The following is a 19561-nucleotide window of genomic DNA, read 5'->3' as shown; positions in this document are numbered from 1 at the left end:
AACAAAATCTTACTGAAAGCTCATTTTTTGAGATATCAACCTGAAATTTGGAACACAACTAGTAGTTTTAGAGTAAAACTTGTTTTGTAAAATATTATTACATTTTTAAATTTGACATTTTCACATTTCATCCAGTTAACAGGTTAAAACAACCAAAAAAACGCTGCGCTGCTGAAGCGTTCTCAAGCACTTACAGCTAGGCATTTTCAGCAGAGCGCCTAGCGTTTCAGCTGGCTAAAAAATGCTTCGGTGGACACGTGGTCTAACTCCCTTTGTGCTTTGTAACTTTGCAATGCTTCACGCTCAAGCAGCAACATTACACACTAAAGAAAGCTGAATATGTAAAAAAGCATAATAGGTCCTCTTTAATTGATTTTCTTTTAAGTGTAAAACAAGTTTTATGACATCCAACATGTTCTGACATTTCACTCTGCCTGCATGATACCATAGTTAAAGCATCAGTGATTTACTGGTTTTTCCCTCACACCCAGCATTTGTGTGCATTTCTGCTCTCAATTTCCTCATCAATCAAAACCTTCAACTCAAAGCCAAAGGGAAGAATAACTCACAACTGTCTGGAGAGGCATTACATTAGTAATGTCATGGTTGAATTCTGAGCTATATCTTACCCCCCATTTGTCTCTCTTTACACACAGTCTGCGTTATATATACATGTCTCCAGGCGTGTTTTAGATTGTATATCGTTTACAGATGCGACAAAGGAATGCGGGGAACAATTAAACAATTTATCGTAATAATATATGTAAGGCTGACTGTTTCTTATGTGCATTAAGATGTTTTTACCTAAGCATTTTAAGACTGCTGCTATTTAAAACTCATCATAACTGTCAAATACACCTTTTCTTGGTACAGTATATATAGTACAACACTTGACATGTTGATTCTGCTTCTTCACTCACAGGAGAAAGAGATTATGAAAGAGATTATGGATAATGGCCCCGTGCAAGGTATGGATTTCTCCAGAAGCGTGTGTCTGTGTGTGTGCTTGTGCAGTAAGTGTGAGCCAGAGGATAAGAATAGTAAAAATCACATTCCTAATGACTTTTAATGCAGTCAACAACGATCGATCTATGTCGTATTAGTCACCATGGATGTTGTAGACGCCCACAGAGCATTTGTTTTGGACAAAAGGCCTAAACTCATCATATATGCAGTGAATTCTTGAGAAAAGTCCCCTATGGTAATATGATGAGGGTGTGTGTTTGTGTGTTCTTGTGTTGTTCAGAGCTATTCCATGATCCCGTGCCAGTGTTCTGTTGTATTGTTCAAGACAGGAGGGAACCCTGGATTTACGCCAGATTTCGCTTCTAATCTTTGCAAAAATTCTGCCTAACCTCTGGCTTATACTGAGAAACAGGAGATGAAAAGATCATTATGTGCAGGAGTGTGTGTATTCATTAGGCTCTGTTTACTGCTGAGGATCTCCTAGTAATATCTGGAAAACCTTAAGTGCAAGAGGGTGCAGGTATTTCCCATAACGCAGTGTCTTCACTTCACACGCCACCAGGGCCGTCCTCAAAAGGGTTGCTGCAGGGACCCACCCATAAAAGTTTTGTCTCGGGCACTGTGAATTTAAGCGATGGCCCATATTATGCCATGTGAAGCTCAGCTCATTTGAAATCCAACACAATTAGTAGCGGCAACTTTGATCTCACTTTGATCTGCAAAGGAACAAGATGTTTGGGTGAGCTTGTGGGATATTATATAACTGGGCTTTGAAAGCAAACATAGCATTTCCTGTAGTATGACTGTGAGTGATAAGTATGAAGGATCAGGTTTTAAATATTGATTCAATGACGTATGAAGGACTGTACTACGGTAATTTGCATTGTATTTTAGAAACTGCACTTAAAGATGCATAACGGGTGTGTGTTATGTTTGTTTTTCCCTTTCTAGCCATCATGGAGGTCCACGAAGATTTCTTTGTGTACAAGAGTGGAATTTACAGACATACAGATGTCAATTACCACAAACCGTCACAGTACCGCAAACACGCAACGCACTCTGTCAGGATAACAGGGTAAGTTCCAGAATTGCATAACTTTTCACCTCTAATGATGGTAGCAAGAGGAATGAGTTTTTGGCAGTGTATCAAATTTTTTGTAATTTTTTTTAGCATTTATCATTTTCTGATACTGCTTTCAGTTGCTTCTTGCTGATGTTCAATTGAAAGAAAATTCATAAGTCAACACCATCGATGAGTATTTACTGTTTACAACTGCAGTAAACCAAACCTGCGTTTGAAATCACTGCTGTTTCTGACTTCACAAACTACCTTGTAACCAATCACGTTCCGGCGGGCTTAACTGACCGCACAAGGGAGTCTCAAAAGAAGGTCATCTCTATATACTTTTCTTTTGATATGGAAAATCGGGTAGATTTAGCAATATGGCGGGTGTATGATGCATATTACGATGTTATGATGAACTACACGCCTTTCTCCACTGATGTTCTGAGTTGTTCAAAGCGTTTCTAAGGATACTGATTGTTAGAAGGCAGCTGTCCGACTCGTGAATGTGAACATGGTTTGTGAAACATTAGCAACACATTATTAGCTGTTTCATAATGTAGTCAAGCAAAAGGCTAATCATATTAATTACCGTTTTGTGTCCGAGGTTGTAAAAAGAGATACCGCTGTGCAGCGCTTACCTCAGTATGTTGACCGAGTGGATATCGTCTGAGCTTGTGCGAGTGACTGGAGGCGGGGCTAATTATCATATTCAGAGATCCGTGTATATTTAATGAGGCAAGGGTGTAGAGTTACATTCAAGCTATTTTAAAGCTTTAAAAAAAAAAGCTTCACAGAAAAAAAGTTTAAATATGTATTTTTGGTCATTAAAGATGAGTTTTAAGGGATAAAATTATTGACTACAGGGGAACTTTAATAATATATTTTTTAGCATGATTTCAGCTAAAGACATAAATATAATATTATCATTATCATTTTTGTCTGATTTCTGCTGCTCCACTGAGCAAGATTTGTTTTTGGGTGCGAGTTAAAATTTCTCAGGAGTAAATAATATCCAGTAAAACATCCTTAACCCTCTGGTGCTCTTCAGTCATTTTTGACAGAAAAATTTTACATTTTGTTTTTTTAGAATTGTTTTATTTCATAAGAATGGTATGAAACTTGGTAAAGGTTTTGGCACTTGCTATGTGAACACACACACACACACACACACACACACACACACACACACACACACACACACACACACACACACACACACACACACACACACACACAAAATCATGGACATGATTCGAAAAGGTTAAATGGTCCTGAAAAAAAAGGTCCCACTTGTGTTCTTTGCAGTCAAAAATGACATTGGAAATGAATTGGAGATGAATTTCATACTGCGGCCAAAACAAAATCTTACTAAAAGCTCATTTTTTGAGATATCAAGCTCAAATTTGGAAGACAACTTGTTTACATTTATGGCTTTGATTTTCTTGCAGTTTTAGAGAAAAACATGTTTTTGATTATTATTTTGTATAAAAATTGAAAGTAGTATTTTTGTGCATTTTTCATAACATTTTTTAAGATAATTTTTTTAAACTTTTTTCACGTCAGCAATAATCTGCCAAGTGTCATCTTTCGTCTTATCAAACTTAATTCTGTGCTCTGAAGCATTCAAGATTTACGGCAGTTCAAGTTGGAAATTTGATTTTCAGGTCTAGTGAATAAATGGATTATAACTACACCGTAAGTATAATTTAGCACCATAAAAGCCACTAAAATACCAAATATTAAATAAAAAACATTATCAAACAAAAATATAGTATATTTATTTCATCGAAACAAAAAAATCTGTCACTGCCACACAAAGAGCACCAAAGGGTTAATTATATATATATATATATATATATATATATATATATATATATATATATATATATATATATATATATATATATATATATATATATATGTAAAAAAAAAAATGTGTGTGATTTTTCTAACCCCATTGATATGTTGGTTAACCAACTATCTGGTGTCCACATTTGTCACAATCATGGCCCTGAACTGACTTGCCCTGAAGAGACTTTGAAAATATTTAAGACAACAAGCTCTTTTAGAGAGACATCTTGTCTGCCTTGCAGACATGTTTTTTGTTACTAGTAGACAAAACACCTGGATGACTGGCTTTCCAGTCCCACCCCCAGACACACGCCCCTCAATACCTTTGTCTGGTTTTGCTCATTCATACGTAACACACCCTAATAGCACTGCACAGTGATTCTCAACTAGCTTCCTCCTCAACAGAGAGAGTCACTGCAGTTGTTTTCTCATCAATTACCAATCATTTACTCTTGGACGCAACTGGTTAAAGAACGCATGCTTCACACATTCATTCAGCAATCACATCAAAAAGATCCAAAATATTCTAAATAACATTCATTTTACTTTGTCGTAAAACGTTTGTCATGAGGGGAATATTTTATTTTGTATTGATTCAATTTTTATGCAGTCTTATATGAAGCATTTCTCAAACAAATGTGCCCCGAGTTTCTTGATGTGCGTGAATGTGCTTCCTAGTCTTTCCCAGACAGTGTTTAGCTCCAGAGGCTCAGCGCACTCGGGTCAGGACATGATCCCCAGGTATGTCTCTCTGGTAACCTCGTCTGACCTGCCGCTGGTGTCTGTGAGTGTGACATGCTTCACTGGTGACGGTGATATCGAGTGCGAGTCTGTCTGAACCCCGGCTTTTCTCCCGGCCTCCTGTCACTCGCTGACGCTGCGGTTCTTGCGCTGCTCTAGACGTTCAGAGGACGCTGTATAGCCCTATGGAGTTAACATACGAGAGGCAGCGGCAGTGTTTTTACGGCGAAAATCCCACCGTGGTGCATTCGGCTAAGCCCGGGGCCTGGGAAAGTTTGTGGAAAGCTCATTGATGTCCAGTGTAATGGAAATGGCATTGTTCAGTGCAGACAGAGAGGCCTAAACCCAGCACAGGTCAGAAGCTGGTTGGAAGCAGTGGTATGTCTGTCATTGTCCAAAGCCAAGGACAGAAAACGTGGTGAGATAAGAGCATAGCAGAGGTCAGAGCTGCACTTTTCCTGGCTTTGCCAAACTCTCAGCCATTGGTTCTGGCCCTTCAACTCTCCCATGTATTTTATATGAGGGCATGTTGTTTTTTTAGGCGATTTTGTTATTTGTCCAAGTGTTCTGAATACCGATTCGCCTCTGTGGGGATGGAAAGGCAGATAAGTATTATTTTGGAACAGCATGAAATGTTCCCGGGTCTCATTGGAAAACGTCCCTTAGAATAGTCAAGGACTAAACTATATTTATTCCAGACTTTCCACATATACAAATAAACGGCCCCTTGACGCATGTGGTGATTGATGAGCTGAATATTCTGAACTCGGATGAAAAGACACTGAAGGGTCAACGGCCGAATAGTGAGAGCCGAATATTCAAGGAACCAGAACGGGTGGAGGAGCAAAAGGAAGTTCTTGGCATGGTGAAAGTTCAACCAATCAGATTGTTGTTGACTTGAGGAGATGTAAGGGGGCGATGTGTGCTGCTGCTTCCTGATGCTCACGTCCTTCCTCTGAGAAGTCGACTCACTTCACCTCATCAGGAGAATGTTTCCACAGCACTGCTTATTGGATGTGTTTTGGTTTGCGAAGGATTCTCCAATTTTTAATGTTAGGGTTTTTTGATTCCCCACTGCCAAAATCAACAGTTTTATCTTGTTTATCTGTAAAAGCATCCTTAAATCACTTTGTTTTTATATATATAGCGAGCGAGCGAGCGAGAGAGAGAAAGAGAATTTATCTTGAATTTAGCTGGTATTTCTTACCCAATTTTTCTTCATTTACCTCACTACATTTTGTTAGATTTATACTACATTAAATAAAACAATTTACCAATATGGTAAATATATACAGTCCAAAAGTTTGGAACCACTAAGATTTTTAATGTTTTTAAAAGTTTCGTCTGCTCACCAAGGCTACATTTATTTAATTAAAAATACAGTAAAAACAGTAATATTGTGAAATATTATTACAATTTAAAATAACTGTGTACTATTTAAATATATTTGACAAAGTAATTTATTCCTGTGATCAAAGCTGAATTTTCAGCATCATTCTAATATGCTGATTTGCTGCTCAAGAAACATTTATGATTATTTGCAATGTTGAAAACAGTTGTGTACTTTTTTTCAGGATTCCTTGATGAATAGAAAGTTCAAAAGAACAGCATTTATTTGAAATACAAAGCTTCTGTAGCATTATACACTACCGTTCAAAAGTTTGGGGTCAGTAAGAATTTTATTTATTTATTTTTTTTTAAATTTTTTTTTTATTTTTTTGGCAGTAAAGACATTTATAATGTTACAAAAGATTAGATTTCAGATAAACACTGTTCTTTTGAACTTTCTATTCATCAAATAATCCTGAAAAAAAAAAATATATTGTACACAAATATTTTGTACAATTGTACACATTAAATGTTTCTTGAGCAGCAAATCAGCATATTAGAATGATTTCTGAAGGATCATGTGACACTGAAGACTGGAGTAATGATGCTGAAAATTCAGCTTTGCATCACAGGAATAAATTACTTTGTGAAATATATTCAAATAGAAAACAGTTATTTTAAATTGTAATAATATTTCACAATATTACAGTTTTTTACTGTATTTTTAATTAAATAAATGTAGCCTTGGTGAGCAGACGAAACTTCTTTTAAAAACATTAAAAATCTTAGTGGTTCCAAACTTTTGGACTGGACTGGACTGGACAAAAATACATATGTACATATGTATATATATATATTTGGAAAAGTTTGGAACCACTACAATTTTTAATGTTTTTAAAAGAAGTTTCGTCTGCTCACCAAGGCTACATTTATTTAATTAAAAATACATTAAAAAGTCACGATTACCTTTTCATTTCATGGCAGAAACAAGCTTCCATAGAAAGCTCTCTGGTGTGAATATTCCTCACTGCTAAAATCAACAATTCTCAATTGTTTTCTGGTAAAAACACACATATATATTTTTTCTGGTAAAAAAAAAAAAAAAAAAATGTTTTTCTGGTAATATATATATATTAGTGGTGGGCCGTTATCGGCGTTAACGTGCTGCGTTAACGCGAGACTCTTATCGGGCGATAAAAAAAATATCGCCGTTAATCTACTCTCAAAGTTGGGTTGGGAGCTGGGTCTATTCTACGCAAGCTATGATGACTTTCACCTTGATATTTTAGCGCGGATGTATACCTAGCCGAACTGACCCTTCTCAAAGACCCGCCCCCCTTAGTTACTGTTGCTTTGGTCGACAAGCCGTGGTGCTGTCAGGCCCGTCACGTCACACAGTGATAAATGCATCACGGAGCAAAGAGGACACTGACAAGACAAAGCAGGTAACTTATGATATTTATCAAAGTCCCAGCTTTAAAACTGTGTAGTTTTTTATGAAATTCAAACAATAAAACCCGTTTTCTTTAATGTGTTGTGACCATGGTCGTGACAGATTGCTGTAGCGCCTCAGCTCAAGAGGCTCGTAAACTGATCATCTCTTACTACGAGTCCATTTATAGCAGCAAATAACCATGAATGAACATGAGAATCATGTTTCAAACGCGGAAAGATGTCAATATACAAAATATAATATACAAAAGTTTAACTCCACTGAGGTTAATCTTCTAACTCCTATCTGCTTTGTCGGATAAAATGGTGGATTACTTTTTAGTCATTTGCTGCGTTCCAATTCGCCTACTTATAGTACTACGCCCTAAAATATGTACTCTTTCTGTTAACAAAAAGTACTTACTTTTGAGTGTGTAGCAAAAGACTAGACAAGCTTTGGGACATACTATCACGTCATACAGTTGAGTCTTTGCTCTCTGTCGCATCCAGTCACTGTAAACTTCCCTGTCAATCACCTTACATCCTCCACATTTCATTTAGCTAATTTCCTACCGTATCGGAGAGAAATGCAGCACGTCGATCTGCAGTCGCGAGTCTTTCATGTGGAGAACTCTCCTCATATTAATGCATAAAGATGCATTTAAAACTTAATGGCCAATCAGATCTTTATAAAAGTCCACATTGGTATTTGCAGATTAAAAACGGATCCACACTTCGAAAATCTACCGGAAATAGTAGACCATCCGGGGACTTTTGGCATACTCTTTTCAACATACTATGCTTTGGCACACACATATTTTAATCTCACATACTATTTAGGATGGATAGTATGGACATTGGGACACAGGGACAATTTGGGTATCTCACATATTCTGAATGTCTTCGGCAGAATTCAAATGAGCCATTTTAATCTAGATTAATCTAGATTAATTCCAAAATTAATCTAGATTAAAAAAATTAATCTATGCCCACCTCTAAAATATATATATATATATATATATATATATATATATATATATATATATATATATATATATATATATATAGGATAAAGATAAATAAATCAATCCAGTACGTGTATATATCTTCATAAATATAATAAATATTTATAATAATATATTCATAAATATCAATAAATAAAGATTATATCATATATGAAGTTATATATTAAGTCTAAATATTGATTAAGAAATTGATTGCATTTGGGTAAAAAAAAATGTTTAGCTTTGGTTGGATGTGTACATTTTCCCTTGACCTTCTGCAAAAAAATTATTCCTATTTTTAGACAGTTGATTTGAATTCTAATGTTTAGTGAATGTATGATAGCACATTGATTTTTATTGCTCTTTTCAGATGGGGAGAGGAGAGAGACTACAATGGCAGAACACACAAATACTGGGTGAGAACTTATATCCGTCTGATATGCTGATATGACGTTTTATTTTCTGTTCAACAGCAGCTTTTACACATTTTAAACGTTCACTCCACAGATTGGAGCCAATTCATGGGGGAAGAACTGGGGAGAGGACGGTTACTTCCGCATCGCTCGTGGTGTAAACGAGTGCGAGATTGAGGCGTTTGTGATCGGCGTGTGGGGCAGAGTCACCATGGAAGACATGCACAACCATCATGGACGGCGCAAGTAGAGAACTGCAGATCTAAACCACAATGTCAATCAGGTCTTTTGCAGGTTTGTTAGAGTCTGATTTCCACCAAACCTGATTTCCACCAAACCGACCAAACCCCAGTGCCTTCTGAATATCTGTTCACACCATATGCAGAAAAAGTGGTGTCCACTGCCCCCCTCTGTCCAAATACACATCTCCACTGAAGTTTTGGTTCCTTTGGGTCACTAGTAGGAGGAATGTAAAACTCAAATTTGTGTTTATGGCAAATATCGTCTTATTGGTGGAATCTGGCTGGTTACACTTCTTGACTGGACCTCAAATAACAAACAGCCACAGGACTCAGACGCACTCAGGACTCAGTATTCCAGAAACACACTTCACAGGATCATAATATAACTATCTCAAATGTCTAATATAGTGATACTAGGATGCGTCTTATGTTTTGTTTTTTTCCTTACTTTTGGGAATGATCACACACTAAAGCAGCCAGTCAGACAGCACTCCATACTTTCTGCTAAAGGGATAGAAGAACACCAGGATGCGGGAAGAAGAAGGTTTTAGGACCAATAATTTATTTTAAAAATACCCTAGGTTAGATTTATGACAGTTCTCAGCATTCCGTTGAGATTAAGGTTGTTTAATTATTAAATATTTTAAAATGTAAAGAACCACTCCAGTCTGTCTCTGTGATCAAAATCTGATTCTTTTGGGTTGGCTGAACAGATACAGGCCACTGTCTTCACAATTCAAAACAACACTCTCATTGAGCTACAGAAGCTTGTTTCCATCACAGAATAAAAAAATAAATAAGTTTATATATCACAATTGTGAATGAAAAAAGTATTTCTGACAATTCTGACTATAACTCGCAATTTTGAGAAATATAGTCAGAATATATAGGCATAAAAAAAAAGTTTGAATTTCCTTATTTTTAATCACATGGCGGTGTCATGACAAATCGGGTCCTCCCCCAAAATCAGGTCTCCCCACACTGTCAGTTAATGATTATCTGAAGTATGTAGAAAATACTATATAATGCTTAAGAAAACAAATTAGTGCATAATAAAACAAATTGAACGTAAATTTCATACTCTTGATTAACTGTTAATAATAATTATAATAGCCTATTAAGTGAATAATTGAACATCATTAATTTGTTTCATTTATAACAAATAATTTGACATTTAACACTTAACACAATTACATTACAGATGATTTGTAATACATGTACGTGTATAAACTACTCTATCAGGCTAATCGGGTATCTGTATGCTATTCTAGTTCATAAGCTAACTTAAACAGACATAAATTGTCCTTACACAGTAAAATCTCCAGAGTTAAATCAGCTCTGCTCAGAGTACATATGGTCCCTCTCTAAATAGTGTTAAAATAACACTGAAGCAGAGTTAAAGTTAATGAGATAATTAAGCAATTAATTAAGTGATGATTGTGCATTAGTGATGAACACCTGCTGTTAACAAGCAGAATCACTGAAGAAAAGAGAAACACAATAACTACAACTGACTTCACTCACAGCCTTATTCATTGCTTAATTATTTCATTAACTTTAACTCTGCTTCAGTGTTACTTTAACACTATTTAGAGAGGGGACCATATGTACTCTGAGCAGAGTTGATTTAACTCTGGGGATTTTACTGTGTATAACGTAGTTGAAACAGCATTTATCATAACATGATTTTGTATGTAAACAGGCACTAAATAGAGTACCTATTAAAAGCAATTTGAACCAGTGGGATCATGTGGGGTCCTAATGTAGACCCGATTCCGGCGGGGGACCCAATTTGTCACTACAGCGGAACCAAGCTTCCATATATAACAGGAAACTATGGAGGCCTGTACATGAAATGCTGAGAAAAATATATATCATGGCCACGATTTACTAATTCATTCCCTCCTTTTAAAGGATTAGTCCACTTTTAAATAAACTTTTCCTGATAATTTACTCACCCCCATGTCATCCAAGATGTCCATGTCTTTGTTTCTTCAGTCAAAAAGAAATTAAAGTTTTTGATGAAAACATTCCAGGATTTTTTTCCATATAGACTTCAATGGGCACCAAACAGTTGAAGGTCAAAATTAGTTTCAGTGCAGCTTCAAATTGTTCAACACGATCCCAGATGAGAAATAAGGGTCTTATCTAGTGAAACCATCGCTCATTTTCTGTAAAAAATTGAAAATGATATACGTTTTAACTAGAAATGTTCATCTTGAACTATTTCTCTTCTTCTTCTCATCTATTTGAATTCTGGCAGTGTAGACACTGCTAAGCGTAATACTGCCCTCCACAGGTCAAAGTTTGAACTAATTGTTATATACTATTGAACTAGCATATTGCATATAAAAATTAGTTCAAACTTTGACCTGTGGAGGGCAGTAATACACTTAGCAGCATCTACACTGCTGGAATTCAAATATAATATTAAAAAGACTCTTATCTGGGATCATGTTGAACAATTGGAAGTTGCAGTGAAACTAATTTTGACCAACTGTTTGGTGCCCATTGAAGTCCACTATAAGGAGAAAAATCCTTATAGTAAATCAAGTGCATGATATAATAATTCACTCCCTTTTTTTAATCAAACTGTGCTCTGTATAATAATTAGTTCCCTCGTTTTGATTGAACTGAAACAAGGTTGTGGCCATGATTTACAAAAACGTATTAGTATGTTATGGAGTGAATTAATTTGTGGCCATGATATACATATACATTTTTTTCATGCATGTCATGTGTGGGGCTCTGTAGAAAACAAACCAAGTTTTTTTTTTTTTCATGTTTATGAGACCAAAAAATGGCCAGCAGTTACTGAAATTTGGAATGAGCCTTTAATCGTCAATAATTAATTGGCTGGAAGTGGCTTGGTCATGAAACCTGGAGCTTCAAGTGACCTAAAAGGCAAATATATAAAAGCAAACACAACCCAATGGTTTAACGATTATAATGTGTTGGCTATATTGCGCTGGAAAATTATATATGTATGAAATACCACAGATTGTGTAAGAATTAAACCTGCTCTCTCAAGTCTTAAGATTTTTTACTCTGTAAATTAAGAATGTTCACAAACATTGACATGAACCTTATTTTTTTGTTCTCATGTTTGTTTTGTTGAATTATTTAATTGACTACTATGACCATTAGTATTTAAAGGAAAAAAAAATCTTCAATATGAGATTTTAGATATGTAAAGGAGCTATACCACAGGGCAAAAGTGAAGGGTTTGGGTACAATGCTGAAATATTACGTCTCGCTACTGTATGTAAATCAGGCAAAAACCACAATATTACAAGACATCATAGTAGAGCTTGTTTGCTTCTCAATTATCCATCTACACATGTATGGAGATTAGTGTGCGTTAACAAGCGTGAGTCAGATATTGCTGCTTGGGCATAAAACATACCAGACTATATTATCATGCATGCGCCAGAGCTCCGAGCAAACCCATCTGCTGACTTTGATAATGATAATGTCATTATTATGGTGACATGACTAATTCAAAAGCCTTATGACAGGCATTTGATTCAGCAATACACTCTCACAGACAGGAATATATATATAAATTCAGCAAGAGATGCTATATTCTGCCCATTAGCATTCAGTTAAATGTGTTCTATATTAGTCATGCAAGAAGTTTCCATTTAGATAAAGCATTTATATACAGCTAGATGAGTCCATCGGGCTCATGTCATGAATATTCAATGTCTTAATATTGCCAGATTTCACATTGCGGTTCATATTATACACTGATTTGAGCCCGAGCTGGATCGTTCTCATTTAGACATTCTTCAGTTCTGTATTTGTGAATGAATACTGTTGTTATTTAAGAACAAAATCTGTCTGTAAATAATGCATCACTGGTTACTACTGTGCAATGTTACCATGTTGTTCCTCGTATTGACTGTACACAATGCAAACCACTGTTCACCTGTTTGATGCAATAAAAGTCCATCAACCCCATTAAAGGTGCCCTAGAATTAAAAATTGAATTTACCTCGGCATAGTTGAATAACAAGAGTTCAGTACATGGAAATGACATACAGTGAGTCTCAAACTTCATTGTTTCCTCCTTCTTATATAAATCTCATTTGTTTAAAAGACCTCCGAAGAACAGGGGAATCTCAACATAACACCGACTGTTACGTAACAGTCGGGATCATGTACGCCCCCAATATTTGCATATACCAGCCCATGTTCAAGGCATTAGACAAGGGCAGCCAGTATTAACGTCTGGATCTGTGCACAGCTGAATCATCAGACTAGGTAAGCAAGCAAGGACAATAGTGAAAAATGGCAGATGGAGCGATAATAACTGACATGATCCATGATAACATGATATTTTTAGTGATATTTGTAAACTGTCTTTCTAAATGTTTTGTTAGCATGTTGCTAATGTACTATTAAATGTGGTTAAAGTTACCATCGTTTCTTACTGTATTCACGGAGACAAGAGCCGTCGCTATTTTCATTTTTAAACACTTGCAGTCTTTATAATTCTTAAAAACACATCTTCATTCTTTATAAATCTCTCCAACAGTGTAGCATTAGCCATTAGCCACGGATCACAGCCTCAAATTCATTCAGAATCAAATGTAAACATCAAAATAAATACTATACTCACATGATATGAAGCATGCATGACAAACACTTTGTAAAGATCCATTTTGAGGGTAATATTAGCTGTGTGAATTTTGTTTATGCTGTTAAAGGCAAGCGCGATCTCCGTGGGTGGGGGAGCACGAGATTTAAAGGGGCCGCAGCATGAATCGGCTCCTATTTAATGATGCCCCAAAATAGGCAGTTAAAAAAATTAATAAAAAATCTATGGGGTATTTTGAGCTGAAACTTCACAGACACATTCAGGGGACACCTTAGACTTATATTACATCTTGTGAAAAAAAAAACGTTCGATGGCACTTTTAATTATATTCACACTGCACATTAACACTGTTTCACCTCACCTTGAAATCCATAAATGATCATCAGTGCAACACCCTCATGGTTTCTTCTCTGTAATATAAACATTTTTAACAAGTGAGTCTGTACACATCAAATGTGTGAGGGAATCATAATCATAATCTGTTTTTAGTTGAAAACAGTGGTTTGTTCGCTGATTCACTATGATGAAAGGACCATTTGCGTGACATTCTCAACTAAAAACTTTATGCCTTTTGGCCGTTCATTTACACAACAATGGCATTTTGTGGGGCCTGAAAATGCAAACTTAAAAAAAATGTATTTCAAAGTGCAAGTTTTTGAAAATGATACCATTATCGGCTCCATTTGTGAATTTGTGAAAATGGGGACATCATGCATGTTACTAAAGTCGCTTTAAGGCATGTCATTTCACTCAGCGGCCATCTTTGAAATGCCTCCCGGGCAGCTATTTCAGTCATGCAGTACAGCTCCTGTCTGGGGAAACATCAAATTCTACAAAGCTGTTCACCAAACTTACCATTAAAATTCATATTTGAAATCACCAATGAAATCTAAACAACTGTCTTATAAATGTTTCTTATGCTCAAATAGCAATAAAAACTCTTTTTCAGCTAATGCGCATGTGCAGTCATAAGCGCACGTCTCGGAACGGTGTCATGAGAAATCGAGTCCACCCCAGGAATCAGGTCTCCTTTAGGACCCAGGCGGTAACGCCTGATCAAAAGTTGTCATGATGTCTTGACTAATTATAACCTATTTTACTATTGTATGTTTATTACATTAAATGATTAGTCCACTTTTAAATAAACTTTTCCTGATAATTTACTCACCCCCATGTCATCCATGTCATTACTGCCCTCCACAGGTCAAAGTTTGAACTAATTGTTATATACTATTGAACTAGCATATTGCATATAAAAATGTGTTCAAAACTTTGGCCTGTGGAGGGCAGTATTATGCTTAGCAGTGTCTACACTGCTGGAATTCTAATAGAGCAGAAGAAGAGAGCTAGTTCAAGATGAGCATTTAAGGTTAAAACTTATATAATTTTCAATTTTTTCAGAAAATGAGCGATGGTTTCACTAAATAAGACTCTTATTTCTCATCTGGGATCGTGTTGAACAATTTGAAGCTGCAGTGAAACTAATTTTGACCTTCAACTGTTTGGTGCCCATTGAAGTCCACTATAAAAGGAGAAAAATCCTAGAATGTTTTCATCCAAAAATTTAATTTCTTTTCGACTGAAGAAAGAAAGACATGGACATCTTGGATGACATGAGAGTGAGTAAATTATCAGGAAAAGTTTTTTTAAAAGTGGACTAATCCTTTAAGTGCACAAACAACATGCTTGAAATATAAAATTAATGTCTATGTTTTGCATAATAAAACAAACTGGAAACACAACCATGCCTAAAAATATATTTTTTTATAAGGATAAGGATTGTTGCAACATACTATATTCTGTAAAAGTTATTCATTTTACACAATAATAGCAACGTGGTAACAATATAATAATTTTTAATACATTAATTGTCATGCTAAGTACAAACAAACACCATTAAGTTAAATCATGTAATTGGGAACTGTATTGGAAGCAAAAAACATACCTAATATAACCTAAGCAGACTAATCGGGTAGATACATGCCATGCTACTACATAAGCTAACTAAAAAAACAGTAAAAATGAGAAATGCTTGATTTCACAACCTATAGCTGCAGTTATATACTAGTATATGAACCATGTAATTTAAAAGACATTAATGGTCATTATAACGCATTTAAGCTAGATCAGAGGTTCCCTCATCTATCACACCTTTAACTGAGTGCTCATTAGTAGAGATATCAATACCTGAAATGGTTGGGTCAGAAATAGGGAGACATACAAAATGTGCAGGGCTGGGGGTCTTCCAGGACAGGTTTAGGAACCACTGAGCTAGATAAATCATAATTTTGCAGGAATTATAATCTGGTGATTAGAAATACTACCCATTAAAAGCCAGTTGAACCAATGGGATCGCTCGGGGTCCAAAAGGAGACCCTATTCCTGGGGGAACTCGATTTCTCACCACACTGGCAGCTGCAGTGATGCGTTTACTTTACCAATTAGCAATTGGCTATTTTATTTAGAAGGCGGGATTTATTCCAAAACATTGTGCGCTGTACTTTTTCCCCATTCAAAAGTAATGTCAAAGAATTTAGATATACAAAGACGGTGCACTCATATTACTATGAATGGGAGAAAGCGCAGAATGCAATATGGAGGAATAAGTCCCGCCTTCTAAATTAAAGAGCCAATCGCAAATTTCTAAAGTCATTGCGTCACTGCAGCGGCCATTACAAGTTAAATGGAAAATGGAAGTGATTCTCCCTTCCCAACCTGAACATTGCAAACTTTAATCTGCATTGACCTTACTCACGGCAGCGCCATCTTTGATTTTTACCGGTGTGGTGCCGAATTCCTACCCCTGCCAAATTATTACTCCCCTAGTATTGGTAGGTTTAGGATTAGGTGTAGGGGAGGGGTTAGGAATAGGCAATCAGATAGCGACTGCAATTCAACGAGGGGGGTAATAATTTGGCAGGGAGTCAAAATTCGGCACAACACCGGGAATGACAGCAAGGCTGTGAGGGATAGACATATCTCTTCAGTGGGTTGTACTGTTATTTCATGTGTTTTTGGATTGTTCTGCTAATGAAACGATGCAAAAATATTTTTTACAGCGAATTCCAGTGAAAAACATGGCAAGTCTGTCCCTCACAGCCTCGCTTTCCTACCCGTCATGGCGCTGCACTGAATAAGGTCTATTGCTCACAAATTAAACCAAACACAGCAGCCATGAGAATGTTCCATATGTTTAATTCCAAAATAACTGATGACAAAACTGAAAATATTTACAGCACATATCGCGTAAACACTTATGGTTTCTGTACAAAGAAATATACACATGCAAAACGTATAAAATAATCCAAATAAAACAAGTCTAAAATGATAATACATACATTAAAATACAATGAGATCAGAACTAAAATTAGACATTCAATGAAACACTTTAAAAAATGTATCCAGTCCAAGTTCCCACGCTGTAAAGGCATCTGTACAACTTTACAATGACAAATAAATTAGGGGGACATTATATGGGTCTATACAGATGAATCAACAATGTTCCTTCCTACCGGGAAAGAGTCACTGCCCACCACTCAAACATTTCAATACGCTTCAAAATCTCAAAGATAACAGCTGACTGACGTATGACGCGAGGATCACTGGAAATGAGAACAGGCCAATGGTTACAAACTGCATACCAACATCGTTCCAGTGACAATTTAAATTGTTGAGAGCATCTTACGACTAACCTGTCAACAAAAACTATCCCAGGCCTTAAAACTAAAATGACTTACATTTGCGTTAAAACTATCTATATGACGAGCGAGATAAATATCATAATTTAAAGGCTTCACATTTTTGTCCATGATATCTTGCTATGCGAAATTATTTCCATGTCAAAGGACTGCCGAGTCTAAATGGGAGGTGCATTTCAGAAACGCTCCAAAAATGCGCAGAAAAGCAAAATGTAAAAAAATGTGTGAAACATCAATAACATGGACACAAAGGAAAGTAAATGAAGAAAAAGCTATGTAAACAACCAGTCACAGCTAAGTAGCGTATAACTTAAAGGAGTCAAATGTGTGCAGGGGACCGAAAAGAAGAAGAAGAAAAAAAAAACTCATTCTCATAAAGCAAAGAGAGCTTTGGCATACCAATATGTATATCAACAGAAAAGTGACTAGCGTAAGTGCCATGTAGACAACAACCCTGCATGATAACAGGGCTTTAATACTTACTGAAAAAGACCGGATAAAATAAACAACAGCAGAACTGCAGTACCAAGTACGTGCTATTCTACGTTTTTATTAAAGGTTTAACAGATGTCTTCATAAACAGTTGCATAAACCATCGAAGCCGCAACATTGCACGTGGTAAGAACCGGAAACAACGTGAGTGCATTTACAGTATTCAGTCATTCTTCAATGCTGTCCTGTCTGAAGCCGATCAGCTCAGACGTCTGGCCGCCCTACGGCTATGTATCTCCACCCTTGTGACATTGCATTTAAAAAGAAGGAAACAGGGCAGACACATAGTATAGAATAAGGCGTATACATCTGTAGATTGCACAACACAATTTGTTCTAGTCGTAGTAAATAAAAAAAAAAAAAAAAAAAGGTCGAACTTGCAGCCTGTAAAAATTCCGCAGCTAAATGTGGCGCAATCATCATCATCGAAATAAGCAACTAATTACACTAGGAGACCAAAACAAGTTTCCACTTAAAATGCTTCGTTTGCTCACGATTTGTGTGTTGCGTTCATTCACACTGATTTTTATTGAAAGATTTACCTGAAAACATGTCATATAAGTATTATGCGCTGTTCATTTTTGTCTAAAGGTTCGTTAAGAAATCGAGTCGAACACTGTAAAAGCACAAAAACAGCCGCTTGCTCTCTGGCTCAGGCAAAACCGAAAGGGAAAAAGTTGTTCTCCTCGCTAAATTGCATTTGCATCGCTTTCTTCAAAACCCACGCTTGTGCAGGTACGTTTGTTCTACACAAAATATTAGTCCACTTAATCGGATTTGTTGATCATTCAGCAAATCGAAGAAATATTATATATATATTTTTATATTTATATTCCATTGTTTTAATCTCTGCTTACAAGTCTTAATTAAATTGGAAACAAGGCAGCAGCAAACTGGGAGAGGACTATCAATCTTTAATATCGTCTGCTGACGAAGGCTCTGATATGGTTGTCAGCACACATTTTGATAGGCTCAGGACTGAAGTCTTCTGAATTGGCATCGGAAAGAGGATGAGATCATGATTCTCGGTCAGATCCTGGGCTGTAGCCTGCTTTGCAGGAAGGCCCTTACGCCTCCGAGAGGCCGCAGGTCGTTCTGGTGTTTGCGCCGATCGATGAAGGAAATGAGTCTAGAGGTATCGATGCATTCGGCCGAGCGACGGCCACCTCCGGGCCTCAGCCAGGGTTCCTGCAGGCAGGCGGCAGCCGGGGGCCGCCTGGAAGGTTCGGTCCTGAGAAGCAGGCACACGAAATCCCGTGCCGCCTGGCTCACGCCCTGGAAGTAGTCGTCGGGGAAGCTGAAGTCTAGGCGGCAGATGTTGAGGCACGTCTCCTCCACGCTCTCGTCCAAGAACGGAGACGCGCCGCTCAGCATCACGTACGTCACCACCCCCAGACTCCACAGGTCAGAGGAGAGAGAGACGGGGTCCCCGAGAACCAGCTCAGGGGCCGCGAACTCTGGGCTTCCCAGCAGAGGGTGAACGTAGGGAGTCGAGTTCAGCTGCGCCGCGTCGCCGAAATCCGTCAGTTTCACCATCGGCTGGGAGGGGCTCTGCTCCACCACGAGGTTTTCAGGCTGATCAGAAAGTGGGAAATTTGAAATTAATATTACATTATATTTAAATTAGCATGCGAATTAAAAATTTTTTTTTTTAAATAAATAAATAAATAACTAATTAGTAAATATATAAAATAAATTATTTAAGACAAGTTTAGCATATTTAAT

The 19561-nt window shown here is 36.8% G+C and overlaps 2 protein-coding genes across 15 annotated transcripts in view; one reads left to right on the top strand and one right to left on the bottom strand.

The window, feature by feature from the left end:
- The window catches only part of tinagl1 (tubulointerstitial nephritis antigen-like 1), a 37556-nt gene extending 26194 nt beyond the window's left edge, over positions 1-11362 (top strand). The window contains exons 9-12 of the mRNA XM_067411427.1: positions 923-968; positions 1918-2041; positions 8759-8804; positions 8896-11362. Coding sequence (XP_067267528.1) covers positions 923-968; positions 1918-2041; positions 8759-8804; positions 8896-9051 — 372 coding nt within the window. The 3' untranslated portion in view covers positions 9052-11362. The remainder of the gene's footprint in view (positions 1-922; positions 969-1917; positions 2042-8758; positions 8805-8895) is intronic.
- Positions 11363-16701: 5339 nt separating this feature from the next.
- trioa (trio Rho guanine nucleotide exchange factor a) overlaps positions 16702-19561 on the bottom strand; it is a 122617-nt gene continuing 119757 nt past the window's right edge. For all 14 annotated transcript variants that reach the window (XM_067412369.1, XM_067412370.1, XM_067412372.1 and 11 more), the window contains one exon: positions 16702-19411. In XM_067412369.1, coding sequence (XP_067268470.1) covers positions 18866-19411 — 546 coding nt within the window. In that variant the 3' untranslated portion in view covers positions 16702-18865. The remainder of the gene's footprint in view (positions 19412-19561) is intronic.

The sequence above is a fragment of the Chanodichthys erythropterus genome, chromosome 15 (genome assembly GCF_024489055.1).
Source record: "Chanodichthys erythropterus isolate Z2021 chromosome 15, ASM2448905v1, whole genome shotgun sequence".
In the NCBI taxonomy this organism is placed as follows: domain Eukaryota; kingdom Metazoa; phylum Chordata; class Actinopteri; order Cypriniformes; family Xenocyprididae; genus Chanodichthys; species Chanodichthys erythropterus.
Note: the sequence above shows the minus strand (reverse complement) of the source record. Positions and strands in the feature narration are given on the sequence as shown.